Below are 23,916 nucleotides of genomic sequence, written 5' to 3'. Positions count from 1 at the left end.
TTTCCAATAGCCCATCAGAGGTTGATGTATTGTGTAGCAGGATCATGTTTTGAAATGAGTAACAATGGAAAGACTGAACCGTGATCATATCAGTTACATATTCATTACTGAGTAGTTACAACAGTTTTTCATACATTAGTTGGAGCACAAAATGGCCATACCGGCTTACAAAGCTTGTCAGGTCTCTGAAGCTAAGCAAGGCCGTGCCTGGTTAGTACCTGGTGCCACTGTGGGCGCTAGTGGCAAAAACTGGCATTGTGTCCTTAGGCAAGACACTTCACCCACATTGCCTAGTATGAATGTGGTGTGGTGGTCAGAAGGGCTGATGGCACAGATTGGCAGCCCCAGTCTACTCCAGGGCAGCTGTGGCCACAATAGTAGTTTACCACCACCACCACCAAGTGTGGAGTGAATGAATAATGCTCTGAAAAGCATCTTTGAATGTCCAAAAAGTGCTATATAAATTCAATCCATTATTTCTTATTATTAATATGTTCTCACAATTTTATCAAGGTACGACATATGGTTTTCCCTGTCAGTATTGGTACATGTTAGAGATACAGTGCTTTGTAAATACCTAAGTGTATTGCTGATGAACAACTCCAATAATACTTTCAATGTGTATTTTCAGGGACTCTAGTGTTGTACTGCTCTCACTATCAAGGTTGACAGGATGTAGATGTCTCTTCCCCTGAATAAATCTTGGAACCTTTAAATGAGTTTGAATAGATTTCTTGACATTGAACCCTTGATCTGCTAAAACTACATCCTCTGGGAGAAAGTGTGATTTAAATGTAGCATTTTCTTTAATAAACTTGTCGCTTGTGCGACCTCTCCATCCCTTTGAGACAAAATAGAGCCTTATGGTAACAGCAATTAAAAATTTCGTGTTGTGATTTGTATGTTGAGTAAGACTGGGCCCTGGCTAAAGGATGTCTTTTTTAATAATTATTCCAAAACACTGAAATGTGCAAACTGTGTCTTGAAAAGATTTGTTACAAAAAACGTTTGGGAGTGTTTATTTTAAAACCTCTCTGTCAGCCCAAATTAATACACTTGGAACCAATGTGCAATACATAACACTAATAAAGTTTTTGAAAAGTGTTGCGACAGTGGTTGAATCAATCCCAAAATAAAACCCCAAAAAGTCAAAATTTATTCTTAGCTTCATTAATGTTAACATGGACTGCTGAGTGCACAGAAAGTTATTCATGCACGCACTTAAAGATTACTGTCTTTTACACACTTGTTAACCTGCCATCCCTCCTTAATCAGGATCACAAGATACTTTTTATGGAATCACCTGATAATTTCTCAGGATCAGGTGATTCTCTTTATTTAATTCCTCAACGGTGCCCTTGCAGGGCTCCGGACAATAGAGAATGAATCATTTCATAGTTTAACATAGGCCTAAACTTACTTAAACGTTTAGTTACTCTTCCCACTGTGAGTAAGTGTACTAGTGGTAAAAGCTTTTTGTTGGATCGTAAATAATTTCAACATTTATTTGTGTTTCTTGAACCTCTCCTTCAAATATAATTTTTTGTAGTCTAAATAAAAAACTGTGTATTTCATATATGTTTTGTATCTGGTTTCATGTTCTGGTTGAGATCAGTCCAGGCTGAATTCTTTGTGAATGCTAGTGATTAATGGTAATGACGTCTGTCTGCTTTGGCACCATCTGCTCTTCAGTGCAAACACGAGCCGTTTGTGTGACACTCAATTTCACATCAGCCTGCGTGAAAGCAGCTCCTCTCATGGCAGGAGGCTCTTATTTGACTTAACTTCATGCCCAAGTTAGTCATGTACATAAGAGAATCAGAGAGGCTTAGTTTTTGTGGTAAAAGAAAATTAATTGAATTAAAAATGAATTTATACAGGACACAGTGTAAGCACCAGGATATTAACTGTCAGCTCAACTTCATTTACCTTTTGTAATTTTATTTTTAGTGTTGAAAGCACTTCACCCTGGGTTAGGTTTTAGCGGTTTTAGATTTTATTTAGTGCAAGTAAATCTGATTTCTTCCATTTTTTAGTTTGTGGTTTTTATTTTGTTAATTTGACTGCTCTTTTTCTTTTTTTACCAGGAGAAAGGGGATAGATTTGGCAGATTCACTGAAGTGGACAATAAAGGTGAGGTGTTCTACTACGCAGTCATGCGATTATTTAAAGGTGCACTTTGTAACTTTTCGGTTGGGTGTCCACCTCATTGTCTCGATTGAGATGATTTCGCTTTGTCTGGAAGATTCCACATCATTGAATTAAACATATTCATATCCATAGAGAGAGTTGGGTCATGCCACCATGCCTGTTTTTCAATGATTTCTTTAGCAATAAAAACAGTTGTAGCCCTTTTGAAGAAATACTGTACTGCAGAACATTATCGTGACACATAGGTTTTATGATGGCTTAGTGGCTAGCCCTCATGCCTCATACAAGAAGGTTCTTTCCTGTGCAGTGTTTGCATGTTTCTTCCAGTGTCTGGGTGGATTTCCTCTGGTTTCCCCACATCAACCGAAAACATTCACAATAGGTCCAGTTAAGGTACTTCTGACCAGACTAACTGAAGATCTGGAGAGGGACCCCAAGTGCTGTAGCTCATAGCTCCTGACTGGTTGCCCTACTAAGATTCAGATTCAAAATGCTGCTAAAAATCTGTTCAAAAGTAACTAGTAACTAGTACTCTGAGTATTATTTTTCATGTGTACTTTTTACTTAAGTAAATTTTTGGAAGCAATACTTGTACTAATAATTTAGTACATTTTTAGCCATGTAACTCAAATTTGCAGTACTTTTTCCACCACTGATAATATGCAACTCATTTTTATATGTAGCAAATGTATTCCAAGTTTCTTTTGAAGTCCCAGCATGCACTTGTTAAACCTGAACTAACAGCACACTTAGTAGCGTGTTTGTGTGTTCGGTCTCTAATGATTGTGAACTTGTCGGTGCCAATGATTGACCACCGAGGGCACGTGTGCACGGACTCTGCTCCACCTGAACATCAGCCTGTGTTACACTCCATTACCCACCAGCACCCCCTAAACCAATGCATTACCATTAAGGTGATGTGTTTAATCATCAGTTCAACCAACACACTGTCCCCGCTTCACGCCTGCCCCGCACACTCACTCCCTGGCTGTTTTCGGGGATACACTGCCTGGGTGGAGGTTGGATGCATTACTTTTATTTCTTGCAACAAAAATGCCATCTTTTTCTAATTTCAAATAGGTATGGTGATTCTGCTCATTAGTCAGGTATTTTGTTAGTATTAAAAGTTGCTTACTTTCTTTGGATTATCAAAAATGCCCAATTATACCATCAATTTCTACGCTTCGCCCCAGTCCTTCAGCTTTTCGGACATCATCGTCATTGTCATATACTTTCTATTGAATTTGGCTGTAGGCATTTGGGTAAGTATTGTTATCTTATCCGATTTGGATTGTGTTTGTCTAATGATTGGCCCTGGCAGTCTTCATGCAGGGTAAGCAGAAACACCCTGAGTGGCTATTTCCTGGCCGGACGCGATATGGCATGGTGGCCGGTAAGTTTTTTTTTTGTTTTTTTTTGTAAGCAATTATAACAAAATTGCAATGATAATTTATTTCTTGCCTTTTATCTGCATGTAACTGGCATATAAATTTGCTAAAAAGTTTTGAGTAGGCTATATGGTATTGAAATTTAAAGCATTGCATTACTGAACAGATTTTTTTTTTAAATTTTAAATGGGAACACACACAGCAGTTTTTTCCAGATAGATTTGCCCTAAGGTTTGAGAAGACTGATACAACAAGACACTTTTTAGATATGACAACATAATTTTGTTCAGACTCTTCTTTATTTAGAGTTTGTTTTTCTTTTTTTTTATAAATTTGATAAATATTGCAATAAGTCAATAAGTCTGAAATGTGACCACCTGCACTGTCTTAACCATGTGTAATTTTTAATAGTTTTAAAATAAAACTATATCTAGATAATTTCATACCTTGAAACTTTGTATTTTTAGTCTACATGAATCCTTAAAGGCAATAACAAAAAAACACTCTGCATTCTCAACACTTAAAACAGTGTACTCTAAATAGCTGCTTTATTGGTGAAAACTGAACTTTGTTGCTGTTGACCTGCATATTTCTGATTTTTGTCAATTTTAGTGCATTCCAATAAAATGTTTTCCTTATTGTTACCACGTTGCGGTGTTAGATGTGTGTCACTTTGGGTAGTTTACATTGTTGAAAGAAAGCTTGACAAATGTGTGTGCTGACAGATTGGAGCGTCTTTGTTCGCCAGCTCTGAGGGCTCAGGTCTGTTTATCGGTCTGGCTGGGACTGGAGCAGCAGGAGGAATCGCTGTAGCAGGTTTTGAATGGAACGTGAGTATACAGTATTTCACGTGCCCTCTTCTGTCATCAAACTGCACGGAATGAAACTGAGCCAGTCTGATAATCCATCACCTATAGTGCTGTATGTAGTATGAAGGGGATAGGGGCCTTCTGTATGGGTAGTGAATAATGTGTGAATTAGAGAAAGATTTTTAAATCATGTTTAAGTAATGCAGAGAGGGGTTATTTAGCAGCTAAAAAAGAATGTCAGCATTGTTGTTTGGACAGTTAGCAAAATTAGAATATTAAGTACTGCCCAAAAGATTTGATTAAAAACAGAAACAGAAACTTGCTGTGTATATTTTACATCGCAAGTATCCTCAATACACTTGTTAGCACTTTTGATGGATTGCTAAAATCTGAAAATAATAATGAGAAAACTATAATAACATTATTAATAAAAACATTAATAATATTATAACATTTAAATCACTATCACCTAAAGCATGTTGTTTTAACAGTAAAAGCTCTTATCGACTGCTGTAGACTGTCTATGGCTTGGCAACATTAAAAAAACAGACTAAAATAGCTTTCTTTTAGTGAATCAGAACCAGTAATCTGAACCAGAAAAAGTCAAGTAGCAGCAAGTAACTTAGGTTTATTTTAATGTTGTTGAGTTATAATCACTCTCCAGCAGATGGCACTAGTACAAGGATACTCTCACATAGAAGGAGTGCTGAAGAATAACACTGCACAGACGACAACACTACTTAGTTACCTCTCTTCATGCAAGTGGACAGTCCAGTCTTATTCTTTTTCCCCTCTCTCCCACAGGCCACCTATGTGCTGCTGGCTCTGGCCTGGGTCTTTGTACCAGTCTACATTTCCTCAGGGGTTGGTCTTCATACACATTACTCATTTTACTCACAAACTAAAGCTGGTTCAGCAGGTACGTGAGGTACCAAAATAACTGTACTCTCCACCTATACTATTCTCCAAAGGCGTGTTACAATACAAATTTATTAATGGGTTTCAGTCACGAGACTTTTTTGTTGTTGTTGGTCATTCTGAGGACGTCACTACACATTGTACATCTATCTCCACTACTGGAAAGTCATGCTACATCAAAATACTGCTTCTCACTGAAGAGGAAAAGAAATATTTCCAGAAGACTGAAGTTTGGGTATTTCATACTTTGCCACTAACTGGCAACTTTAGCAGACATTTTCATCTACCTTGTTTACAACCATAGACTGTAGGTCTTTATAAGTGGACAACGTTATCTTGCGAGCTGCCATATTTCAAATAGGAAGTGGGTATGGGCACAAACTAAGGTCTGGTTCCAATTGGCTTTTATTGAAAATTGTTAGCCCCTTTCTTGCTGTGAGGTTTATCCTTCTGGCCTTAAAACATTTTAAATCCTGGTGTTTTTATTTTGCTGTTTTCTCCTTCAGTGAAGACATGTAACTGACCAATCAGATTCTTTCCCCGACGTTGGCTCCCTCCAGCATTGGTAATGGGCTTGATTGACAGCTACAGAAAATTCTCCTTGGAGACCATCTCAAGTCCTCCCCAAGATGAAAAACACTAGGCTGATGTTGAATAAAAATAAGTGTAATTTCAGAAAACCCTGCCCACGCTTCTTATTTCATATCATTACAGAAAATGACATCTTTCCAAACCAAGAATACATTGATGCAGTAACAAAAGCTCCTCCTCCTTCAAATGCTGCTGCTATTAAGATCATTGCTTGGGCTTGTTTCATAGTGCTCCAAGTTCCTGCCAAAATTTGCAACTGTTGCAGTCCCCATGAGAGTCTATGTCAACAACAAGGACTTTTACTTACGGACATCTGAGTAGTGTCGTCACAATACTAAAATTTCAAACTCAGATTTTGATAAGGAGAAGCCTCAGTACTCAGTACTGATTCTGATACCATGATAATAAAAAAACATTCATTATTTAGACAATAAGATGGGATTTTCAACATTAAATTATAGTACTTTCTTTTATATTACCATGTGCCCATATATCTGTAATCCCTAAGTTGTCTAGGGAGGTTTCATAGTTCCATAAAGCTGTTCAGGAGAGGTTAATTTCTTTCCTGTTGATATGACTTTTTGTCACCTCTGGTCTTGACCCGGACTTTGGGCAGAGCCTGCAGGAGCTGGTCCGCTGACCTCAGGTCTCTGGGTGGAGTATAGGGCTGCAGTAACTCCCTTAAATAAAGTGGACCTATAGAGTATATTTAAATACAATCAATAACATTTTGAATTTCACCCGATATGAAATAGGGAGCCAGTGCAGTTTGCACAGCACAGGCATCTCTCAGTTTTTGTCAGGAGGCGAGCTACAGCATTCTGGACATTCTGTAAACTGGTCCAGCCTCACATACAAAGAATTACAATAATCCAGATGTGACATTACAAATGCATTGATTGCTTTTTCAAAATCCGCCTGTGGAAGGTAGGGCTTTACTTTAGCAAGAAGCCTCAACTAAAAGAAGCTGGACTTTATGACTAATGTGCTTGTCCAGTTTGAACACAGAGTGCACAATCACCCCAAGAATTGTTACTGCAGGGTGACAATAAGAGGGCAGAGGGCCAATTACATTGTCATGCCCAAACAGTGTGTTAGTTTAGCCACTACAATCTCAGTTTTATTTTGATTGATTTAAGTTCTGGAAATTTGTGCTCAGCCAATTCTGCACATCCCTGAGACAGTCCTGCAGAGCGTTGCTTGTGGTCAAGTTAGAAGTTAATACCCCATTTAACAACCCTGTTCAGGACTAGACTGCTTTGCATCTGCCATTACCATATTAAACATTTAGAATGTTTTTTGGGGGTAGTTGTGTCAGTGGCATGAGTTAGTTTCAGTATCATTATTTATCGTCTATATTTTCTTCAGCAGTATATCATATTTCAAAATGTGTTATTGTGACAGGTCAGTGTCTACAGACCAGGTTCAAATTGTATTGTGTCTAATGATGAACCTGAAATAGTTGTGCATATATCTGCTACAACAAGGGTGTCCAAACTATGGCCAAATGCTGCCCTCAGACCAATTTTTGTTGGCCCTCGGGTCCCCTGCCCAAATGATACTAATAACCTTTTACTACAAATTTAAGTAATTCTAAAACCATAACATCAACAGCATCACTTTGCATTGTGATGCGGACTTAAAATGACTGTTCTAAGCCTTATTAAAGCTCTGTCAATGCACCAATGTGAATGACTCACTGGGTTGACAGTGGTTTGTAGCCCTCCACTTCAAAAATATTTTGATATCTGGCCCTCTGTAAAAAAAAAAGTTTGGACACCCCTTTTGCTACACTGTCATCTCTTCTCGTAGCACTGCTTACATTTGGCCTAAATATTCTGCTTTATGTGCAAAAAGGTTGACCTGCTACTATAAAAGCATTTACTGATACCCTTCTCCTTACTACAAACTGAACTTTCAATTAAAGACTACAAGAGGCCTCTACTGGTGGCCTGGACACTCAGGTACATGCAGGGATCTCCTCATGTGTCTTCTGTTAGTCCAATGAATAAACTGTTTGCACATGCCCTGCACCACTCCAACTTGTAGCACTACCTCATGGTCCATGGAGAGAACTTGGACTTGACCTTGCCCCTTGGAAAGTTTCACTTTCATCGAGTCCCCCTCCCTTTGCTAAGTTATTCCCTTTCAGATCATTATCATAACACACACAGCATGCACTCTGCTAATCACACTACTGCACATTGCGCATCAGGTTTGTGAAGTTGTAGTGTATTGTTTTGTATATTTATGGAGAATTGTCGTGTGGGAGCATTGGTGAGGTAGGCTGAGCATTGGACAGAATCTTACAGCTAACCTGTAATTTCTGTAATTGTCTGCTTTATACATTCAGTATTTTTGTTTTTTTTTAGATTGTCACCATGCCGGAGTACCTAGGTCGTCGGTTTGGAGGAGAGAGGATCCGAACCTACCTGGCTGTTCTTTCATTGCTGTTGTCTGTCTTCACCAAAATATCAGTATGAAACCAAACTAAATCATTAGTAAATGTTTCTATGGCTACTTATTGCTAAATGTTACTTTTCTTTCCTTAGACTGACCTGTATTCAGGAGCACTATTTGTTCAAGTGTGTTTGGGCTGGAACCTCTATCTCTCCACTGTTCTTATGCTGGTTGTCACTGCTCTCTACACTATTGCAGGTAAGAAGTAATTAAAAGCCAGAGCTGGTGGATAAAAATAGCTTTATATTACTTACTACTTTTGCTCTGATCATTTGTTATAAGCACATTAACAATAGTACACATAAGCACACTTAACTGTGCTATTTTGAAGTACCCTTTAAATGTGTTTTTATCGTTTGTTATGGCTCCTTACTTTCATATTTGTAAATCCTAGCACCTAGAATTTGAGTAACTTCACAGGCAACTAAAATATATAAAATCTTTATTGTATCTCGACACTGCACACACATCCAGTTGATTGTGGGCATTTAGCATCTGCAAAAAATGGATGCTTACATTTTACATATACATAACTTTTCTTTTTATGTTCTGGATCCAACTTCTCCATTTGTCCACCATAACAATCTACAAAGACATTAAGGCAGATTATTATATTTTACCCCTTTAATAGCTTCTGCATGCTTGTCATTTTAAACATTAAAAACTACTCAACTGTTAAAGTAATGTGCCATGTGTTGTGGTAAAAAAAATAAAATAAAAAATGCTTAAAATATGTGCTAAATTGAGTATTCAGCACACAGCAGACACATTTCTCAACATGAGCTTTCATGTTAAAATTTTTGTAATCCCTTCTGATTTAATTTGCATTGTTTGAAGATCTCTACGATGTATCTAGTCTTAAAATGTGTACAATTCCATAGACTACAGTCAACAGGTTTACATATTTGGCTACATGTGTTGGTTTAGAAACACTACTCACTGAAAGGTGTGGGTGACTCTTGTGATATTCTCTTGTTGTCTCAAATGAATGCCAGCAATACACTGTTTTTTTTAAGCCTCATGATGTAATTACTCGCACCTGCATGTCATTGGATCAATTAGCCAACAGGCTGTGTATCTCTTCCTAGAAGACTAGAAGTGAACTTTTTGAGAAGAGCCGATTATGAAGTACCTGTAGTTTTTTCTCTGTTCCCCGAGGCTTGGTGTGGTAGTGATAGAATGCTGAATATCATTGAGGAGAGGGATTTCTTTTGTGTATAATATAGTAGTAACTTACATGAATTAAATGTACATTTGCAGTCTACAAATGATTTATAGTCTAGTAAACTATAACTTAAGAGCAAAAACCAACACTATTGAAGTTGCAACTTTAAGTACATTTAATGAAAGCAAACTTTATAGCAAGTGATTTGGGTGAACGCTTTTTTACAATGAGTTCTTAGTGTTAATGAAGCATAATTTTAGTACAGTTTATGGAGAATATTGTGTTTGCATTATATTCATGTGCATACACTATTAAACATTTGCTGTGGCAGTACACCTTTGAGCAATGAGTCGGTAGTGTACTTACAATGAGTATCTTAAAATCAGTGGCACAAAGGTACTTTGAGGTTAACTTTAGGCGTATTGATTCTATGAGACAATTAGTTTGGTTTATCTAAAAGAGCATTTAAGAAACAATGTAGCTGCATATTCAATGTTCATGAGCAGCATGCTATAAACCAATAGCTAAAAATGACACTATGAGACTGCCACCTTCAAGTACGTTAAATAAACACACATTTTAGTTCAATCTATCTGGAAGAGCGTTTCTAAACAATCTTTTTACAACATATTACCTTGTAAATTATGAAACAATGGCACAAAGGTAAACTTTGACAGTACTCATTGTAAGTGTATTTATTCTAAGTGCACTTTACCATGATTTATCTAACAGAGCATTTTTTAACATGTTTGCGATATATTCATGTATAGTATACTATAAATCAATAGCTCAATCGTACACTTAGAGTTTCTGAACGTGTGAAAAGCGCTATATAAATAAAATGCATTACTAGAGTAATCAGTAACAGTGAGTGCGTTTGATCAAAGGAATGTAATGTACTAACATGTAGTATAAATTATGGTGCAAACGTGGTGTAATACAAGTGTAGCCATTATGATTATGTTTTTATCCTGAGTTTATGTAAAAGTGCTATTTGAAAGAATGAGCTTTTAATATATTTTAACAACAGCTTAAACTTGAAATGCACAAACCTAAAGTGCATTAGGTCTATGTACACTTTGGTTACACTTTGGGTAACAAATGCATTATTCATAATGCTTTGAACATTATGAGGAAAAGCACGATATAGGTCAATCTGTATCTATTATATCTAAGTCTTGAGTACAACCGTTGTGCTCTTCACAAACACATTTATGTACTACTTAATTACCAATATGCTTGGAAAAAGCACTCTATAAATATGTTATAAACATATTAAAAATCTGGACAAAAAATTCAAGCTACTATAAATGTTCTAGATTCATTTAAAGTGCATTAAGAATATGTTACTTCTTCTATGTACTTCTTTACTTATATAAGAAAGGCGGCACTTTTCAAACATCTTTTAAAATGACATAAGCCCTCTTAAAGTCATAGCATATTTCTGAAAGGGATATTCATACTTGCTTATTACTACCACCATGTACTTTGCACCTGCATTAAATAACACACCCTTCTTAAGTCATTATGTTTAGTAAGTGTCTAAAGTAGTGGCTTTTTTAAAACCAGACACTTGTAATCTGTAATCAATTATAATTTGAGGTGTCAACTGTTACCTAATCAATGATGTGAGAATGGAAAATTCTAGATATCTTGATTCCTGCTTTGTTTCTGAATGAAAGGCTATATGTTTGTTTCAAATTTGACAAAAAGTCTGATGATTTGGTTCTATGCAATATCAAAGGGTCACATGCAAGGGGTTTTTATTCATATTATCAATCATATTATCTAATCGACCACAACCAATTCTTGTGTAACCTTAAGATGTCTTAATATACCTTTTGTTTTTTGAATAAATGATGTCTGAGTGCAACTGGGCAACTAGCCAACTGTCATGCAGCTGTTGATCCCCTGCCCATCTACCCATTCACTACTCAGCTCTTTCACACCAACTAACTCTCAATAAAATGTGACATCTACTGGCTCCGCCCTCACACATAGATTTAACATCTAGGCTGCTAGTGCACATGCCACTTAACTGTTTTTTATAAATTCTGTACTAACCTATGAATTTAATTCATTTTTTGAACTGCACTGATTTCACAAGTGACTGCAACGCATTAATTCAGATTTTTTTTTTCTGTTCCCTGCACTGTATCTATCTATTTGACATCTATGTACATCAAATTTCACCTTCTGGGACAAAACGTTTATCTTGTCTTGAAATTCATATTAAGTGATTTTTTTAGTTTTAGAATGAGTGAGTATAAATGGTCAATTATTTTGATATTCAACTCTCTTTCAGGTGGTCTTGCTGCTGTCATCTACACTGACACTTTGCAGACTTTCGTCATGATTGTGGGAGCCAGTATTCTGACGATTACTGGTGTGCATCTTTTATTTCTTTCCAGATAACCACACAACAGAAACTTGTGTTGATAAAAGTCTTTCTTCTGCAGCGTTTAATAAAATTGGTGGCTATGGAAACCTGGCAAAGGCATATAGCGTTGCAATCCCACGAAAGATTATTCCCAATAGCACGTGCCATCTCCCTCGTGCAGACGCCATGCACCTTTTCAGGGACGCAGTCACCGGAGACCTGCCCTGGCCCGGGATGACTCTGGGACTCACCATACTGGCCACATGGTACTGGTGCACTGATCAGGTGTGTATGTTACAGATATTATCAGTCCAATCAAAGAGCAGATGGCAAAACACAGATCGTATTCTTACCTGAAACTTTTGATTATTGATTTTCAGCTGTTTATTTTTGTGATTAATTTTAGGCATTTACAAAGAACACTATTAGGTGGAATTTAGCTTATGGAGTAAACAAGTATAAAACAAACAGCTCGTCAGTGCTTAGGGCTTACAAAGTCAACAGTACAAAACATTAAGAAGTGTTTCCTTTATTTACATTTTGGGTTACACAATCTTCACAAATACTGTACAAACATTTTAAGTACATTTCAAGAAGATACTTAAAGACTATTCATCTTACTTGTACATATTTTTACACATTTAAACCACGTTTTTCTCTCCACATTAGTACAAAATAATTGTACAAATAACAACCCATTATACACACCCCAAAAACAGGATACAACACTGTAATTTGACAGGGTCTGCCTTTTTGTTCAAAAATATTTTAAAAAATGATAGTAAACTTACAAAGAGATGAAAGTGAAGTGCCTGGAAGTTTTAACTAAAATACAATTGCAGAACAGTTGCTAAAAACACATTGTCTAAACAATGATTACAAGCAACAGCGTCATTCTTGTTTGCTAATAAAAGCCTTGAGCAGAAAAAAGGACCAATCTATAATGAGGCACACTCAGGTAGCACATGTCAAATTTATTATATTATGCCATCATTATGTTATTGCATTGTTTATATTATTTATCTTTGAACCATATTTCTATATTGTTTGAGCAGTGGCATTAGCACTGTTAGGGACGTGCTTATACCCTTTTTTTTCCTGACCAATGATAGCCACAGAGACGGACCAGAAAGAAAATCCCTCTTAGCTGATGCAAGCTTTTGTCCAGACAATTCAAAATACACATAATATTAAAACATTTCATGACTCCCGAATACCAGCCCTGTTTTTTATAGTGCAGTCTATGGGAAAATCCTTCAGTAACTTGATGTGATTCATCAAAACTGGAAGGGGGGACAGAACTCCAACCAGATCTTATTATACATCCAAATGTAATGTATTTTCACTATAAACTAATAAATTAACCAGTGGCCCACATAATGTAAAAGGACACATTTAGGAAAAAAATACACTTAAGTCTGGACAAACGTTATAACGTCCAGTCACTGCAGATCCCTGTGGACCCCATAAGATCATCAGGTTCAGTTCTTGCAAGATGAGAGTTTACATTTACAGAGGCTGCCAGACGTACATACTATTAAGAGCCATAGTTTAATAATATTATTTCATGTATCCTTTTTATTCCATTATTTCATCTGGTTAGCTTTATTCATTTGAGGCACTTTCTTCTGTGACACTCCCGCCCGTGCCTTTAAGTGTTTCAAGTTGCTCAGTTTGGAGAAGGGGACCCCTAACAGTCCTGCAGGATTGGCTGAGAGCTGGTCCGAGGGCTGCTGGCCCTTCCTGTAGCTGGGACTGTGGCGGCGAGGTGACCGCCCTGAACGTGTCTGAGAGGTGGGCTGGCCTGGATCAGGCGGTAACATCTGAGACTGCCAGTACCGGTGTCCTCCGATCACAGGTGCAACTGCCCTGCTCGGACGATGGTGAGCTCCAGGCTTTGCTATGATTACTTTGGCCTGGCCTGGAGATCTGGAGGGCTCGAACAGCTGGAAATAAATGAAAGCCAGAATTAGATTTTCATTCAACTTTTCATTCAACTATATTGTAGAGAGCAAAAGGGGGCAGACTTTGCTAGTTCCTGAAAGTGAGTTGTTGTTTTTTTTAAAAAAGATACAATATTATGTGGTAACCATTACCATTATATTGAATGTAGAAAAACATACTTAAAACTTTCAAATGCGGTGAAACATAAATAGACATTTGCAGTTTCTAAAGTTTCAGAAGTTGATTTTGAAGCTTATGGGAAAAAAAATAAATGGGAATTTTCTCCATACACGTTAACAGCAGGTTCTAATTGGCCAAATGTTTAAGTTTCACTATGTAATTTTTCTGGTGGGAGGTCCACCATTTCTTGCCTCTTTGGAGATGTAATTGCTTTGCCTGGAATGTTCCACAAAGTGGTATTAAATGTATCTAACTGACACAGAGACAAGCAGGTGAGGCCACAAGGACAGGTTAGAGGTCAGATCTGTGGAGCCCTTGTAGCTCTCACAATAAGAATGCATGTTTTTGGTGCAAGACAATTTTAATGCCATAGTGTGGAACATTCTAGGTAGCACCAGAAAATTCTAGGTAGCACAGAATTAGACTGGTGCACTTAGTCACTTTTCTGGTAACGGTGAATTTGTTTGATACATAAATGAATCCACTGTGAATTGTTAACGAAGCGGAATAAACTGTACATAAATTATTTGAGTTGAATCATACATTTACAAATGAACATGCATTTAACAGCCCTATACAAAACAGAACTACTGTTCTAGTTGACTTAAATTACTTAAATTACTCATTAGTTAGGCCTCATTTGTGATGCCATTCTGATCATACTCTGCCAATCATAATCTGTTTTTTCCCCATAGGTGATTGTTCAGAGGTCCCTGTCTGCCAAGAACATAAGTCATGTCAAAGGAGCGTCCATCCTGGCTGCGTATCTGAAATTTCTGCCCTTTATTTTCATCATCCTGCCGGGCATGATCAGCCGTGCGCTCTATCCAGGTGGGTGCTGCTAAAACACTGTTGTACACATGCAACGACTTGTTTAATGTCAGAGAAAACACACCCATTAGATTGAGGCTTGTGCTTTTCCTGTAACTCTGACTCAGCGCCATGGTCTGATGTGGCTTCCTTTAAGTCTGGGAACTTCCAACTTTACTTGGTGCTTAGTTTAAGTCTACTAGGCCTACAACACATTTTGAAATGTGACATATGGCAAAAGAAGAAATATAGATGATAAACGTCAATATTGAAATTAATCTATGCCACTGACACAATAACCCTGAAGCAGGATTATCCCCCAAAAATATTCTAAATGTATAATATGCTTAAAAAAAAACTAAATAAGAATTAAATACTTGAGTACTAAGTTTGTATTTATAATGCATCCCCACAAAGAAAAATTGCCCACAATAAATATCAACCCCCAAAATGTAACATATATTTGAACAATAAGTTGATATAGTACCGGTAAATAGTATTAATATCTTTAAAGGGTTATTTTAAAAATGGAGTGACATTTTATATATTCAGGATGTGTTTTACTTATTCAAACATAGTATATTTGTTCTGGCAGGACTTGGGTGTATTTTTTAGATAGTATATTTTTCTTATAATGTAATGATAGCATTTTTTACATTTAACATGTAACTAAAACATTGTACAACCAATTTTATGAAAAACTTAGTTACAATGTATGTAATTTACCATTTTTACATTTAGAGGAAAGGAGATTCTGAAACATACATAGTGCATTGTTCATTTAGGGTCATTTTGAATAATTAAAGATGCTTGATATTTTGCATCAAATCAAGACTATTCTGAAATGTATTCCTGTAAATTTATATACTTTTATTATCCTGAAACCAAACTTCTGAAAGCTCATTTAAGCTTCTGAAAGCTGGCAGACCAAAGGCCCTCATTTACATTTTAGAAAATTGTACTGGTTTCAATTTGGTTTTGAGTTCTTAACAACAATTTTCCAAAGCTTGTGCAAAAGGCTACATATTTCTCCCAAGTAAAAATGGACATCTCAAGCTCCAGCTACTAACAGACACTATTTCCCTTTGGGTGTAATCCATTGTTGCGTTATGGATGAATGTTCACTGCCAGTTTGAACAGACTTTTTACATAATTAATTACTGACAATTACTCATTCATTTAATAATGCTGCAAAACCACTTTTGGGTGTTTGCCCAACCAGACTGATGTTATAAGCTACTTTTTAAAGCCAGTTGTGATGTAAAAACAACTCATGATATTTGAGTCTTAACAGGTAAGTCAAACAGCAAACCACTTCCAATGTTCTTGTTCAATAAACCTTTTGTCAGGTTCTATTATTAAATTCCAACCCTTCGAAATCCAGTGGGTGGAACTGACAGGTTTTGTAATGACCCGTTAGAATCAAAACAAACATGGTGGCGTGTGCGAGTATGAACAAGGTAGAACTAGGTAAAACACAGGGCAAATAATCAGACAACAGCAAGTAGCAGGCCAAATAAACAAGAGAAACGCTTTAAAATAAAAGTTTTAATATTTGCTCTGAATGAAAATGTACAGGAAAATGTAAGCATTCTGGGGCTGTTGTCCTTTATTTATTTAATTGGTTGCGTCTTAGTGGGCAAAATTTTGTATTAGTTGATTTATTTATTTATTTATTTTAAAGACAGGGTATTTTATTTTTTTGTATTAACTACCAACACATAACATATTTTGATCACCATGATGTTACCTTTTATTGTTTTGAAATGCTATATTCTGCCGAAAACAACATATTAAAAACGAAAGTGAAACTTCTAAAACATGTTGACGCCTTCGCTTTGCCCTACATGCTAAGTCACTCCCCCTTCAGAGCTGTATCACAACACAATCAGCGTGCATCCTGCTAATAAAACTACTGCACATCACATCAGGTTTGTCAAGTTGTTAAATACAGTTTAGTATCATGCTTTCATATATTTATGGAGAATTGTCATGTGGGAGCATAAGTGATGCAGACTTGTGGGTGGAGCACTGGACAGAATCTTACAGTTCAAATATGGCCTGGGAGAGATCGCTAAATTACTGAAACATGCATGGCTGACATCTAAAAGCTCTTCAGGCATGTTTTTGATGAGGGAACAACGTTATAACATGGTAGAAAACAAAAAAAAGAAAACTCTTTAGCATAATTGCACTAAGATTATAAGGATTTATACGCAAAACAGCAGAAAGGAGACTGGAGGGAGTTTGCTGGAGTTTTGGCAGTGACTAGACAGTTTAATGTACAATACGGTTAAAAATTAAGCATTTAAGTAGTTGGTTCTATTGATCAATATTGAGTCATAGTCAGTTATTCATTCAACCTTCTAGCTAAAATCTTAACTGTAATACAGAAAAATACCAAAGAGTTCCTAGTTATTACAAAGAAAAAGTACTCCTGACCCCCAAAATGAATTATTCCATCTATCATGTATGGAATGATAAGTCGATATACTTACAGGACTAGTTGGCTTACTAAGTTACCTTTGGTGAGGATATTCAGAATAAGTAAACCTAAAAAAATATACATGAAGGCTCACCTGCCCAATATGCCTGTGCGGGGAAGGAAAGTTCTGCCGGCGCATCTGCTGTGACTGCCGAATGAGTGCCATGCTGTCGTCCGGCTGTGTGGGCTCCCTCAGGTCCAACATGCTCTGGGAGAAGCGGGCCATCACGTTCAGCCCATCGCCTGGCCGGTGCCCCTGTTTCGACTCTGGCGTTATCCCATTCATGAGTGTCTCTTTCTGATGCTCCACCTGGGCATCATAGAACTCTTCCTCAGACCCAGTGGAATTACTGGACGGCTCTTCGATAACCCCCCGGTCGCAGATGACTTTGGTGCTGTCCTGGCTGCCATCCTCGTTGCTCACCGAATCGCGCTCCTCTCGTTGGGACTGGAGCCGATGCCGGGTCATTTTAACCTCTTCTTGTTGGATGTTTTTGTCTGACAAATCATTGACCACTGGGTCAATTTTTACTAATGTTACCTGAGATTCAACAGGTTTCTCTGAGGAGGCAGTGTCTATTACTAACTGTAAAGTGCGACGCTTGGGGACAGGAGGTGCTATGCTTTGAGATTCTACTTCCTGGTTGGCTATGTCCATTGGCTGTTGATTCTCCATAATTGGTGTCTGTGTAGGAATATCTTGGTTAGGTTCCTTGTTGTCTTTTTGAATGACAGTCTCCTCTTTGCTGTCTACCTGGTCATTGTGTGTTGAGGCTAAGGATTTCACCTCTGTTGGTGTTTTGGCCTCTGTATTCTTTGATTTTTCAACATGCTCTTCCTTATCAGCAGGAGAAGGAGGCGTTTTATCTTCTTTTTTTGCTGGTGCAGTCAGTGGCGAACTAAACCGTATTGCTTGGCTCACCTCAAATCTTTCCGACCTTTGCAAGTGAACCTGATGGGCTCTCTTATCATCTCGAATATTTATGAAGCCAATCACATCGCTTGGAGGATCCGGCTCAGGCCATGTGGGCAGATACGGAATCAAATATGCCTTTTCCAAATGCGCCAACCCTGGATGCAAAGGCAGCTCTTCCTGAACCTCCTTAAGACGACCTTTCATTATTTTCAGTCCTGTGGGAAGCTGGGAATTGGAATTCTGTTTGCTTGAGTTTTGGTCAGAGGAGGTGGGGCTTATATGGTTTCCCGTGGCTACCAGAGCATACTTGGGGTTGATGAGTTTGCGGGCCACATTTGCTGAGACGGGCGTTGGGGCGGCTTGAGGAATGGGCTCAGGGATGGGTTCGTCGGCCATTGGTATTTTATTGAGAGACACACCTCGGGACAAAAGATAGAGGTCACGGAACTGGAGGTCAAAGGTCTCCACAGCCTGCCCTGTGATGACTGTGATGACGTTTCGGTCCAAGCGGGATGATGACCAGGTGTAGCTGGAGGAACACAACACGTGTATTTACTCTTAGATATGCATGCTATTGATGTTAAACAAGGCATATTGTGCTTTTGTCTGCTATATACTTAGAATCTATCATGGATCATTATGTTATCATTTAGACCTTTTAAGGTGTCTAAATTACAGCCAAATGGCTATACAGCAATGCCGAATCTTACACATATCACAGACTAAGAAAATTTTTATTGGAAAACCAAGTAAGTACAGAGGGCAAACATGCATCAATCATTCTAAATACAACTTCAAAAGGGTAAATGGGGCAAAACAGGTATAACATGGTTAAAAACTCTAAAAAGTCTATTTTGCATAATAGGTCCACTTTAAAACTTCATTAACTATCAAATATGTTTATTGATCTTGAGTGATGCCTGGTATATGCTAGAGGAAAGAAAAATGTATCACTGAAAAAAATCTTTCAAAAAACCTGAATGACAAGTTCCGTAAAAAGTCAATAATCTGACAAAAACTTAGTTTTAAGTATATAAAACAAATGTACAAATAAATCACCAGACAGAATAATGATTAAACACATAATTGCACTTTTTAAATGCAATTAGTCAGCAACTTTGGTCCCCTCACACGATTATTGAATGTGCTTCCTTGTTTTCGGCATGAATAGCACTGTAAGCAGGGGCATGGTTACAGACCAGTGTGGAATGCAGTAAAAAGGGAACAGGCAATGGCCCTCAAGGACTTGGGCCAAAGCTTTGACATCACCACATGTATCACTAAGCAGCCATTTTAAAATACTAAGTAAGGACACTTTTATTTAGAATTAAGCCCTTACTCATTATCTATCAAACTAATAAAAAAATCTAGTCTTGTACAATTCCATTAATTTTACCTCAAACATAAACAAACAGACTGCGTGACAAAGTAAAAACTAACAGGAAACACAGTTGTGTTCTGGACTGTGCATTTACTGCAGCACTAAATCATCTTTGGCCAGTGAACAACTTCACACAAGCTTGCTGGTTGCTATTTAAACATAAATGCCTAATGTGCAGCAATAGTCTTAAGATGACACAGCAGAGTGGAGACCCTCCAGTTAAATGTGTTCACAGTGCATTTACCAAAGCAAATTTTTGATCACTTTTTTGTGATCTTCTTGGCTTAATCTACAAAACCCACCTGTATGACCCTGAGATGGCTCTGTCTCCATCCACCAGGAGGAACTTCTCTTTTAAAGATCCTCGCACTTTTTGAGCACTGCGTGTCAGAAACTCCACACCTCCACAGCTGCGGACTCGTAAATTCTGAGAGTTAATAGAAAAAAATACACGTTAGGGTAGTGATAGATGATAGATAGTGGGATTTAGCAATAATGAACAATGCAGATTTGTGTATAATGCCATTACAATGCTGGCACTCTGGGTTGGTGCTATGGCTGTATGTAGGTGCTTGGCACACCCCGTGTTGTTTGCCTTTTCCTACGATAAGGGTGCGGTTTCGGGTACTGAGTTGTGTGCTAAATCTCACAGGAGACACTCTTCATTGATGTCATAAACACTATTATAGTCAAGATGTCAGAAAAGATAAGAATGGTGAGCCAAACAATGAACAAAGAAAGGAGAATTGAGAGTAAATATACAACAGAAGTGAAAACTGGCAAAACTTCCACAAGCACTAATTGCTTCTCACTGCCAAACAAGCTTAAAAGTATAACAAAGAGATTCCAGCAACTCGACTAGCTGGTGCTTGCACCTTATCCAGTCGTGCCTGCAAAAACCTGTTCAACAAAGGCTATTAAGGTTCGAATTGTGGGTATATGCAAGCTGAGGACTCAAGTCATGTGCATTAGCAGACTTTGACGTATAGCTATTTGAAAATTGGCTAAACCATTGTGACTAATTATTTCAGTCCAAACAGTATGTGGGGGTGCATGATTATACCTTTAGGTGCCCACGGTGCATATCAGCTCGGCCACACATGGACAGGAAACAGGGGACCGAGGCGGTGTCAAGGATAATGTACACAGGGATTTTACGTTTGTAGGATGCATCCATCAGATCACGAAAGATATCCACATCTGTAAAAACATCCATGACCACAGCTATCACCTGCAAAACAAAACAGGGGAAAAACATGTTAAATCATGTCTGGGAAAGAATGTGAGATGTAGAAAAGGGCATGCACATCCAAAACAGGTCAACTTGTATGTCAAATCCAAAAAATACAGAATCTGTATAATGTAAATTTTAAATTATATTTTTGATATTTCAATTTGAAATAAATACATTACAAATACCATAGTTCTGATAACCATATTACAAAATGTGAATATTTCATACATTGCATTATTAGAGTTATTAGATTATTAAAGTTACACTATGTAATTTTTCTAGAGGAGGGTACACCACCTATTGGTCTTCATGAAGATCTTTGCTTTGTCTGGAATGCCTTACAGTGTGGCACTAAACTTATTTATCTCCATGAAGACATGCAGTTGATGCCACCAGGTCAACTTACTGGTCAGATCCATGGAGAGGCAAAAAATGTTCGTAGTTGAATAAATGCAACATATATACATTTAATACTATACTGTGGAACATTCTTGGCAAAGCAATCACCTCTTCATGGCTGATGCACGTGCTGGGCCAACACCAAAATAGTTACAGTGAAAAAAAGATCCACCCAAAAGAATACTCTACAGGACAGGCTGGTTTTCCTGTTTAAAGTTTAGTATATAGCCTATAGGGTTGTGCTGCTTTGTCATTCATCTGCTCATGTTAAAGCCATTCTTTTCACACATGTGTAGACTGACACTGGGTTCATTAAAGATGAGTAATGTGCATGTGCAGGTCTGGCACATGCAGCAGGATGTAGGGCAAGAAGAAAACCTGGAATGTGCAACAAGGCTGTGTGAAGTGAAAAGACACATGATACATGACGCTGAATGGGTGCTGTTGGTATTTGACCTGTGTGTGTTTTTGCAGAATTTATGACTTACAGTTTATGTGCACATTTTTGTAGATTTGTGCAAGGAAACATAATGAATTGGTTATTCATAGCACATGCATCTTAAGGGTGTTCTTGTTTAGTGTCTGTGGATAGTCAAGATAAAAAAAATATATAGGCTATAATACCTACGTATAATACCTACGTCGTCCTTAAAACTTTTTACAGTTAACTAAAAGAGAGTAATAATGAAGCCTTCATCTTTACGTGGAGGTTACTCCTGTTGTTGTTTTAGAAACAATGTTACAGAGCTGTGAGTTGACCAGAGTGATTGAAACTCCTGCAGTATGAGGATGTTGCTCTGTCTGTCAGTGCACTTTGGACTTTCAACAAGTGAACGCATAAGAGCCTCAGAAGAACTGTCAGTGTTGCATATTGATAGGGCTCATCACATGACCATAATGCTTACCTTTTGTGCTGAAGCAATGCTTTTGCGCACCACCTCCTTGATGTGCGTTTGGCCTTCTGTTGGGGGCTGCGTGTGCACGTTCACGCGTGTCACTCCACGGTAGGATACTGATTCGGGCCAGCCCAGGTCCAGTTCTGCCACTGAGAACTCGGAGCGGTCAGGCCAGTACTGGAGCGAAATCTCCCCGTCTCCATCGTCCCCGGCCCCAGGGGTCAAGTTGCCCAGTCCTGGGGTTATGGGGGTGTCTGGTCTTTGGTGGTGCTCGTGACCGGGTCGGTACAGCTCCATGTAGTTCTCGATCCGGTCCAGTTCTTCGTCTGAAAGGAACTGACGCACGCCATGAGTCTTGATAAAGTCTGTGAATGCATCACGGCCGCCGTTTATGAGCGTCTCCACCGCGAGCCGCTGGTCCTCGCTGTAGAAGAACTCGGGTTTGCTCTCGTTCACGCGCCAGTTGACGTGGTGGTCGTCAAGGCACTGAACCTGAGACAGCGCCATGGCTCCAGTAGCTCCGCTGGGAAAGTAGAAAAGAGAGTCTGACCCACTTTAACTCAGTCCACGGGGTCACTGTGGGGAAAAGTCGTTTTTGTCATGAGCGCTGCCAAAGTGTCCGCGTGACCTGGGCTCGGGAACACGTAAACAAAAATGTTTCATCTGAAAAAGGAGCCGTTACATCAGCTAAACGCACACAGCCTCCAGCTCCACTCTTCTGTCTCTGTAACAAACTGTCAGGGAGTAGGCTGAACAAAGCTCTCCTCCCAGAGTGCGACACGCCTTTACCTGAGGCTCACGGGACAAATTACCTCCGCGGCCCGGTTTGACTGTGCCCCCGCGGGGCAGTGCGCACGCGAGGCTGTCGGAGAGTCCAAGTGTTTACACCGCTACTAGTCTGAGCCGAACATGTAGGCCCAGGTCTACTAGTCTGAAAGAAACCCACATATGAACTCTGTAGACGCTGTTAAACTAATCATGAGTCGCTGACGAGTCACTTCTCCTTTGTCTACAGCGCAGCTCCTCCCGGCTGTAGCACAGCTGTTCGTGTGTTAAGATGGCAACTTGTTGGCTTTTCCAAAAGAGAAAACTTGGATGAAGTCCACGGTTGTCCTTAATAATCCGTTTAGGTCTCCAGGCACGTACGAATCCTAAGGGTCCAGTGGACAACTTTGCCAGCACCAGGAATTTGTCAACGGAAGCTCGATTACCGGGGGCAGAAAGGCGGAGTGTCTTTCAGGAAAAGGGGGTTAACTCCACCCTCCTCCCGGACACAAGGGCGAGAAATGTGTTACTCTCCCACCGTTAGGGTCTGTGTGAGTGTGTCTCAGTGTGTAGGAGGCTAGTGCTCCTCTAGAACCAAAGAACATTCAAAACCTACCTACAATAGTGAGTGCATGACTCAGAGGTTGACCAAATCACATTTTAGTGAGTTGTGGGAGTTGTATTTCCTTGTAATGACTGCTTCACTAAAGCAGAATAGAGGAGACTCTGTGAGGTTAGGGACTGGAGACAAAGGACCATTTCTCCTGATCACTTAGAGTATACAGTGTCACAGGCAGCACAGTGTTTCATGTTACAGGGATATTTCTTATGGATGTTCTTGTTTTTTAGGCTGTACTGTGTTGATCTGCATATTTATGTACCAAAACAAAAAAAGGCAGCAGAAAGTTTTGCACAGTATATTGACTAGTCAAAAACAAGTCAATAAATGCAAAATCGATATTCTAGGCACTCAAGACCCCCACACCAGAATAGTTTTTAATGATTTGAGCCTGATTTGAGGCTAAATGTCACAAGGAGCCTGGC

At 38.6% G+C, this 23,916-nt stretch overlaps 2 protein-coding genes across 4 annotated transcripts in view; one reads left to right on the top strand and one right to left on the bottom strand.

Annotated features, from left to right (window-relative positions):
• The first annotated feature begins 3,514 nt into the window (after positions 1 to 3,514).
• Positions 3,515 to 23,916, top strand: part of slc5a10 (solute carrier family 5 member 10) — a 31,272-nt gene continuing 10,870 nt past the window's right edge. For all 3 annotated transcript variants that reach the window (XM_033991469.1, XM_033991397.1, XM_055232494.1), the window contains exons 1-8: positions 3,515 to 3,544; positions 4,265 to 4,369; positions 5,153 to 5,212; positions 8,230 to 8,334; positions 8,410 to 8,515; positions 11,788 to 11,868; positions 11,942 to 12,147; positions 14,682 to 14,817. In XM_033991469.1, coding sequence (XP_033847360.1) covers positions 3,530 to 3,544; positions 4,265 to 4,369; positions 5,153 to 5,212; positions 8,230 to 8,334; positions 8,410 to 8,515; positions 11,788 to 11,868; positions 11,942 to 12,147; positions 14,682 to 14,817 — 814 coding nt within the window. In that variant the 5' untranslated portion in view covers positions 3,515 to 3,529. The remainder of the gene's footprint in view (positions 3,545 to 4,264; positions 4,370 to 5,152; positions 5,213 to 8,229; positions 8,335 to 8,409; positions 8,516 to 11,787; positions 11,869 to 11,941; positions 12,148 to 14,681; positions 14,818 to 23,916) is intronic.
• On the bottom strand, positions 12,376 to 23,365 carry LOC117393008 (protein FAM83G). Its single transcript, XM_033991212.2, has 5 exons — positions 22,117 to 23,365; positions 20,642 to 20,809; positions 19,881 to 20,005; positions 17,376 to 18,726; positions 12,376 to 13,808 (listed from the first exon to the last, which is right to left on the bottom strand). The coding sequence occupies exons 1-5, from the start codon at positions 22,612 to 22,614 to the stop codon at positions 13,449 to 13,451; spliced, it is 2,502 nt and encodes an 833-aa protein (XP_033847103.1). The 5' UTR covers positions 22,615 to 23,365; the 3' UTR covers positions 12,376 to 13,448.

The sequence above is a fragment of the Periophthalmus magnuspinnatus genome, chromosome 1 (assembly GCF_009829125.3).
Source record: "Periophthalmus magnuspinnatus isolate fPerMag1 chromosome 1, fPerMag1.2.pri, whole genome shotgun sequence".
NCBI lineage: Eukaryota > Metazoa > Chordata > Actinopteri > Gobiiformes > Gobiidae > Periophthalmus > Periophthalmus magnuspinnatus.
The sequence above is the reverse complement of the archived record's forward strand: the minus strand, read 5'-3'. Positions and strand labels throughout refer to the sequence as shown.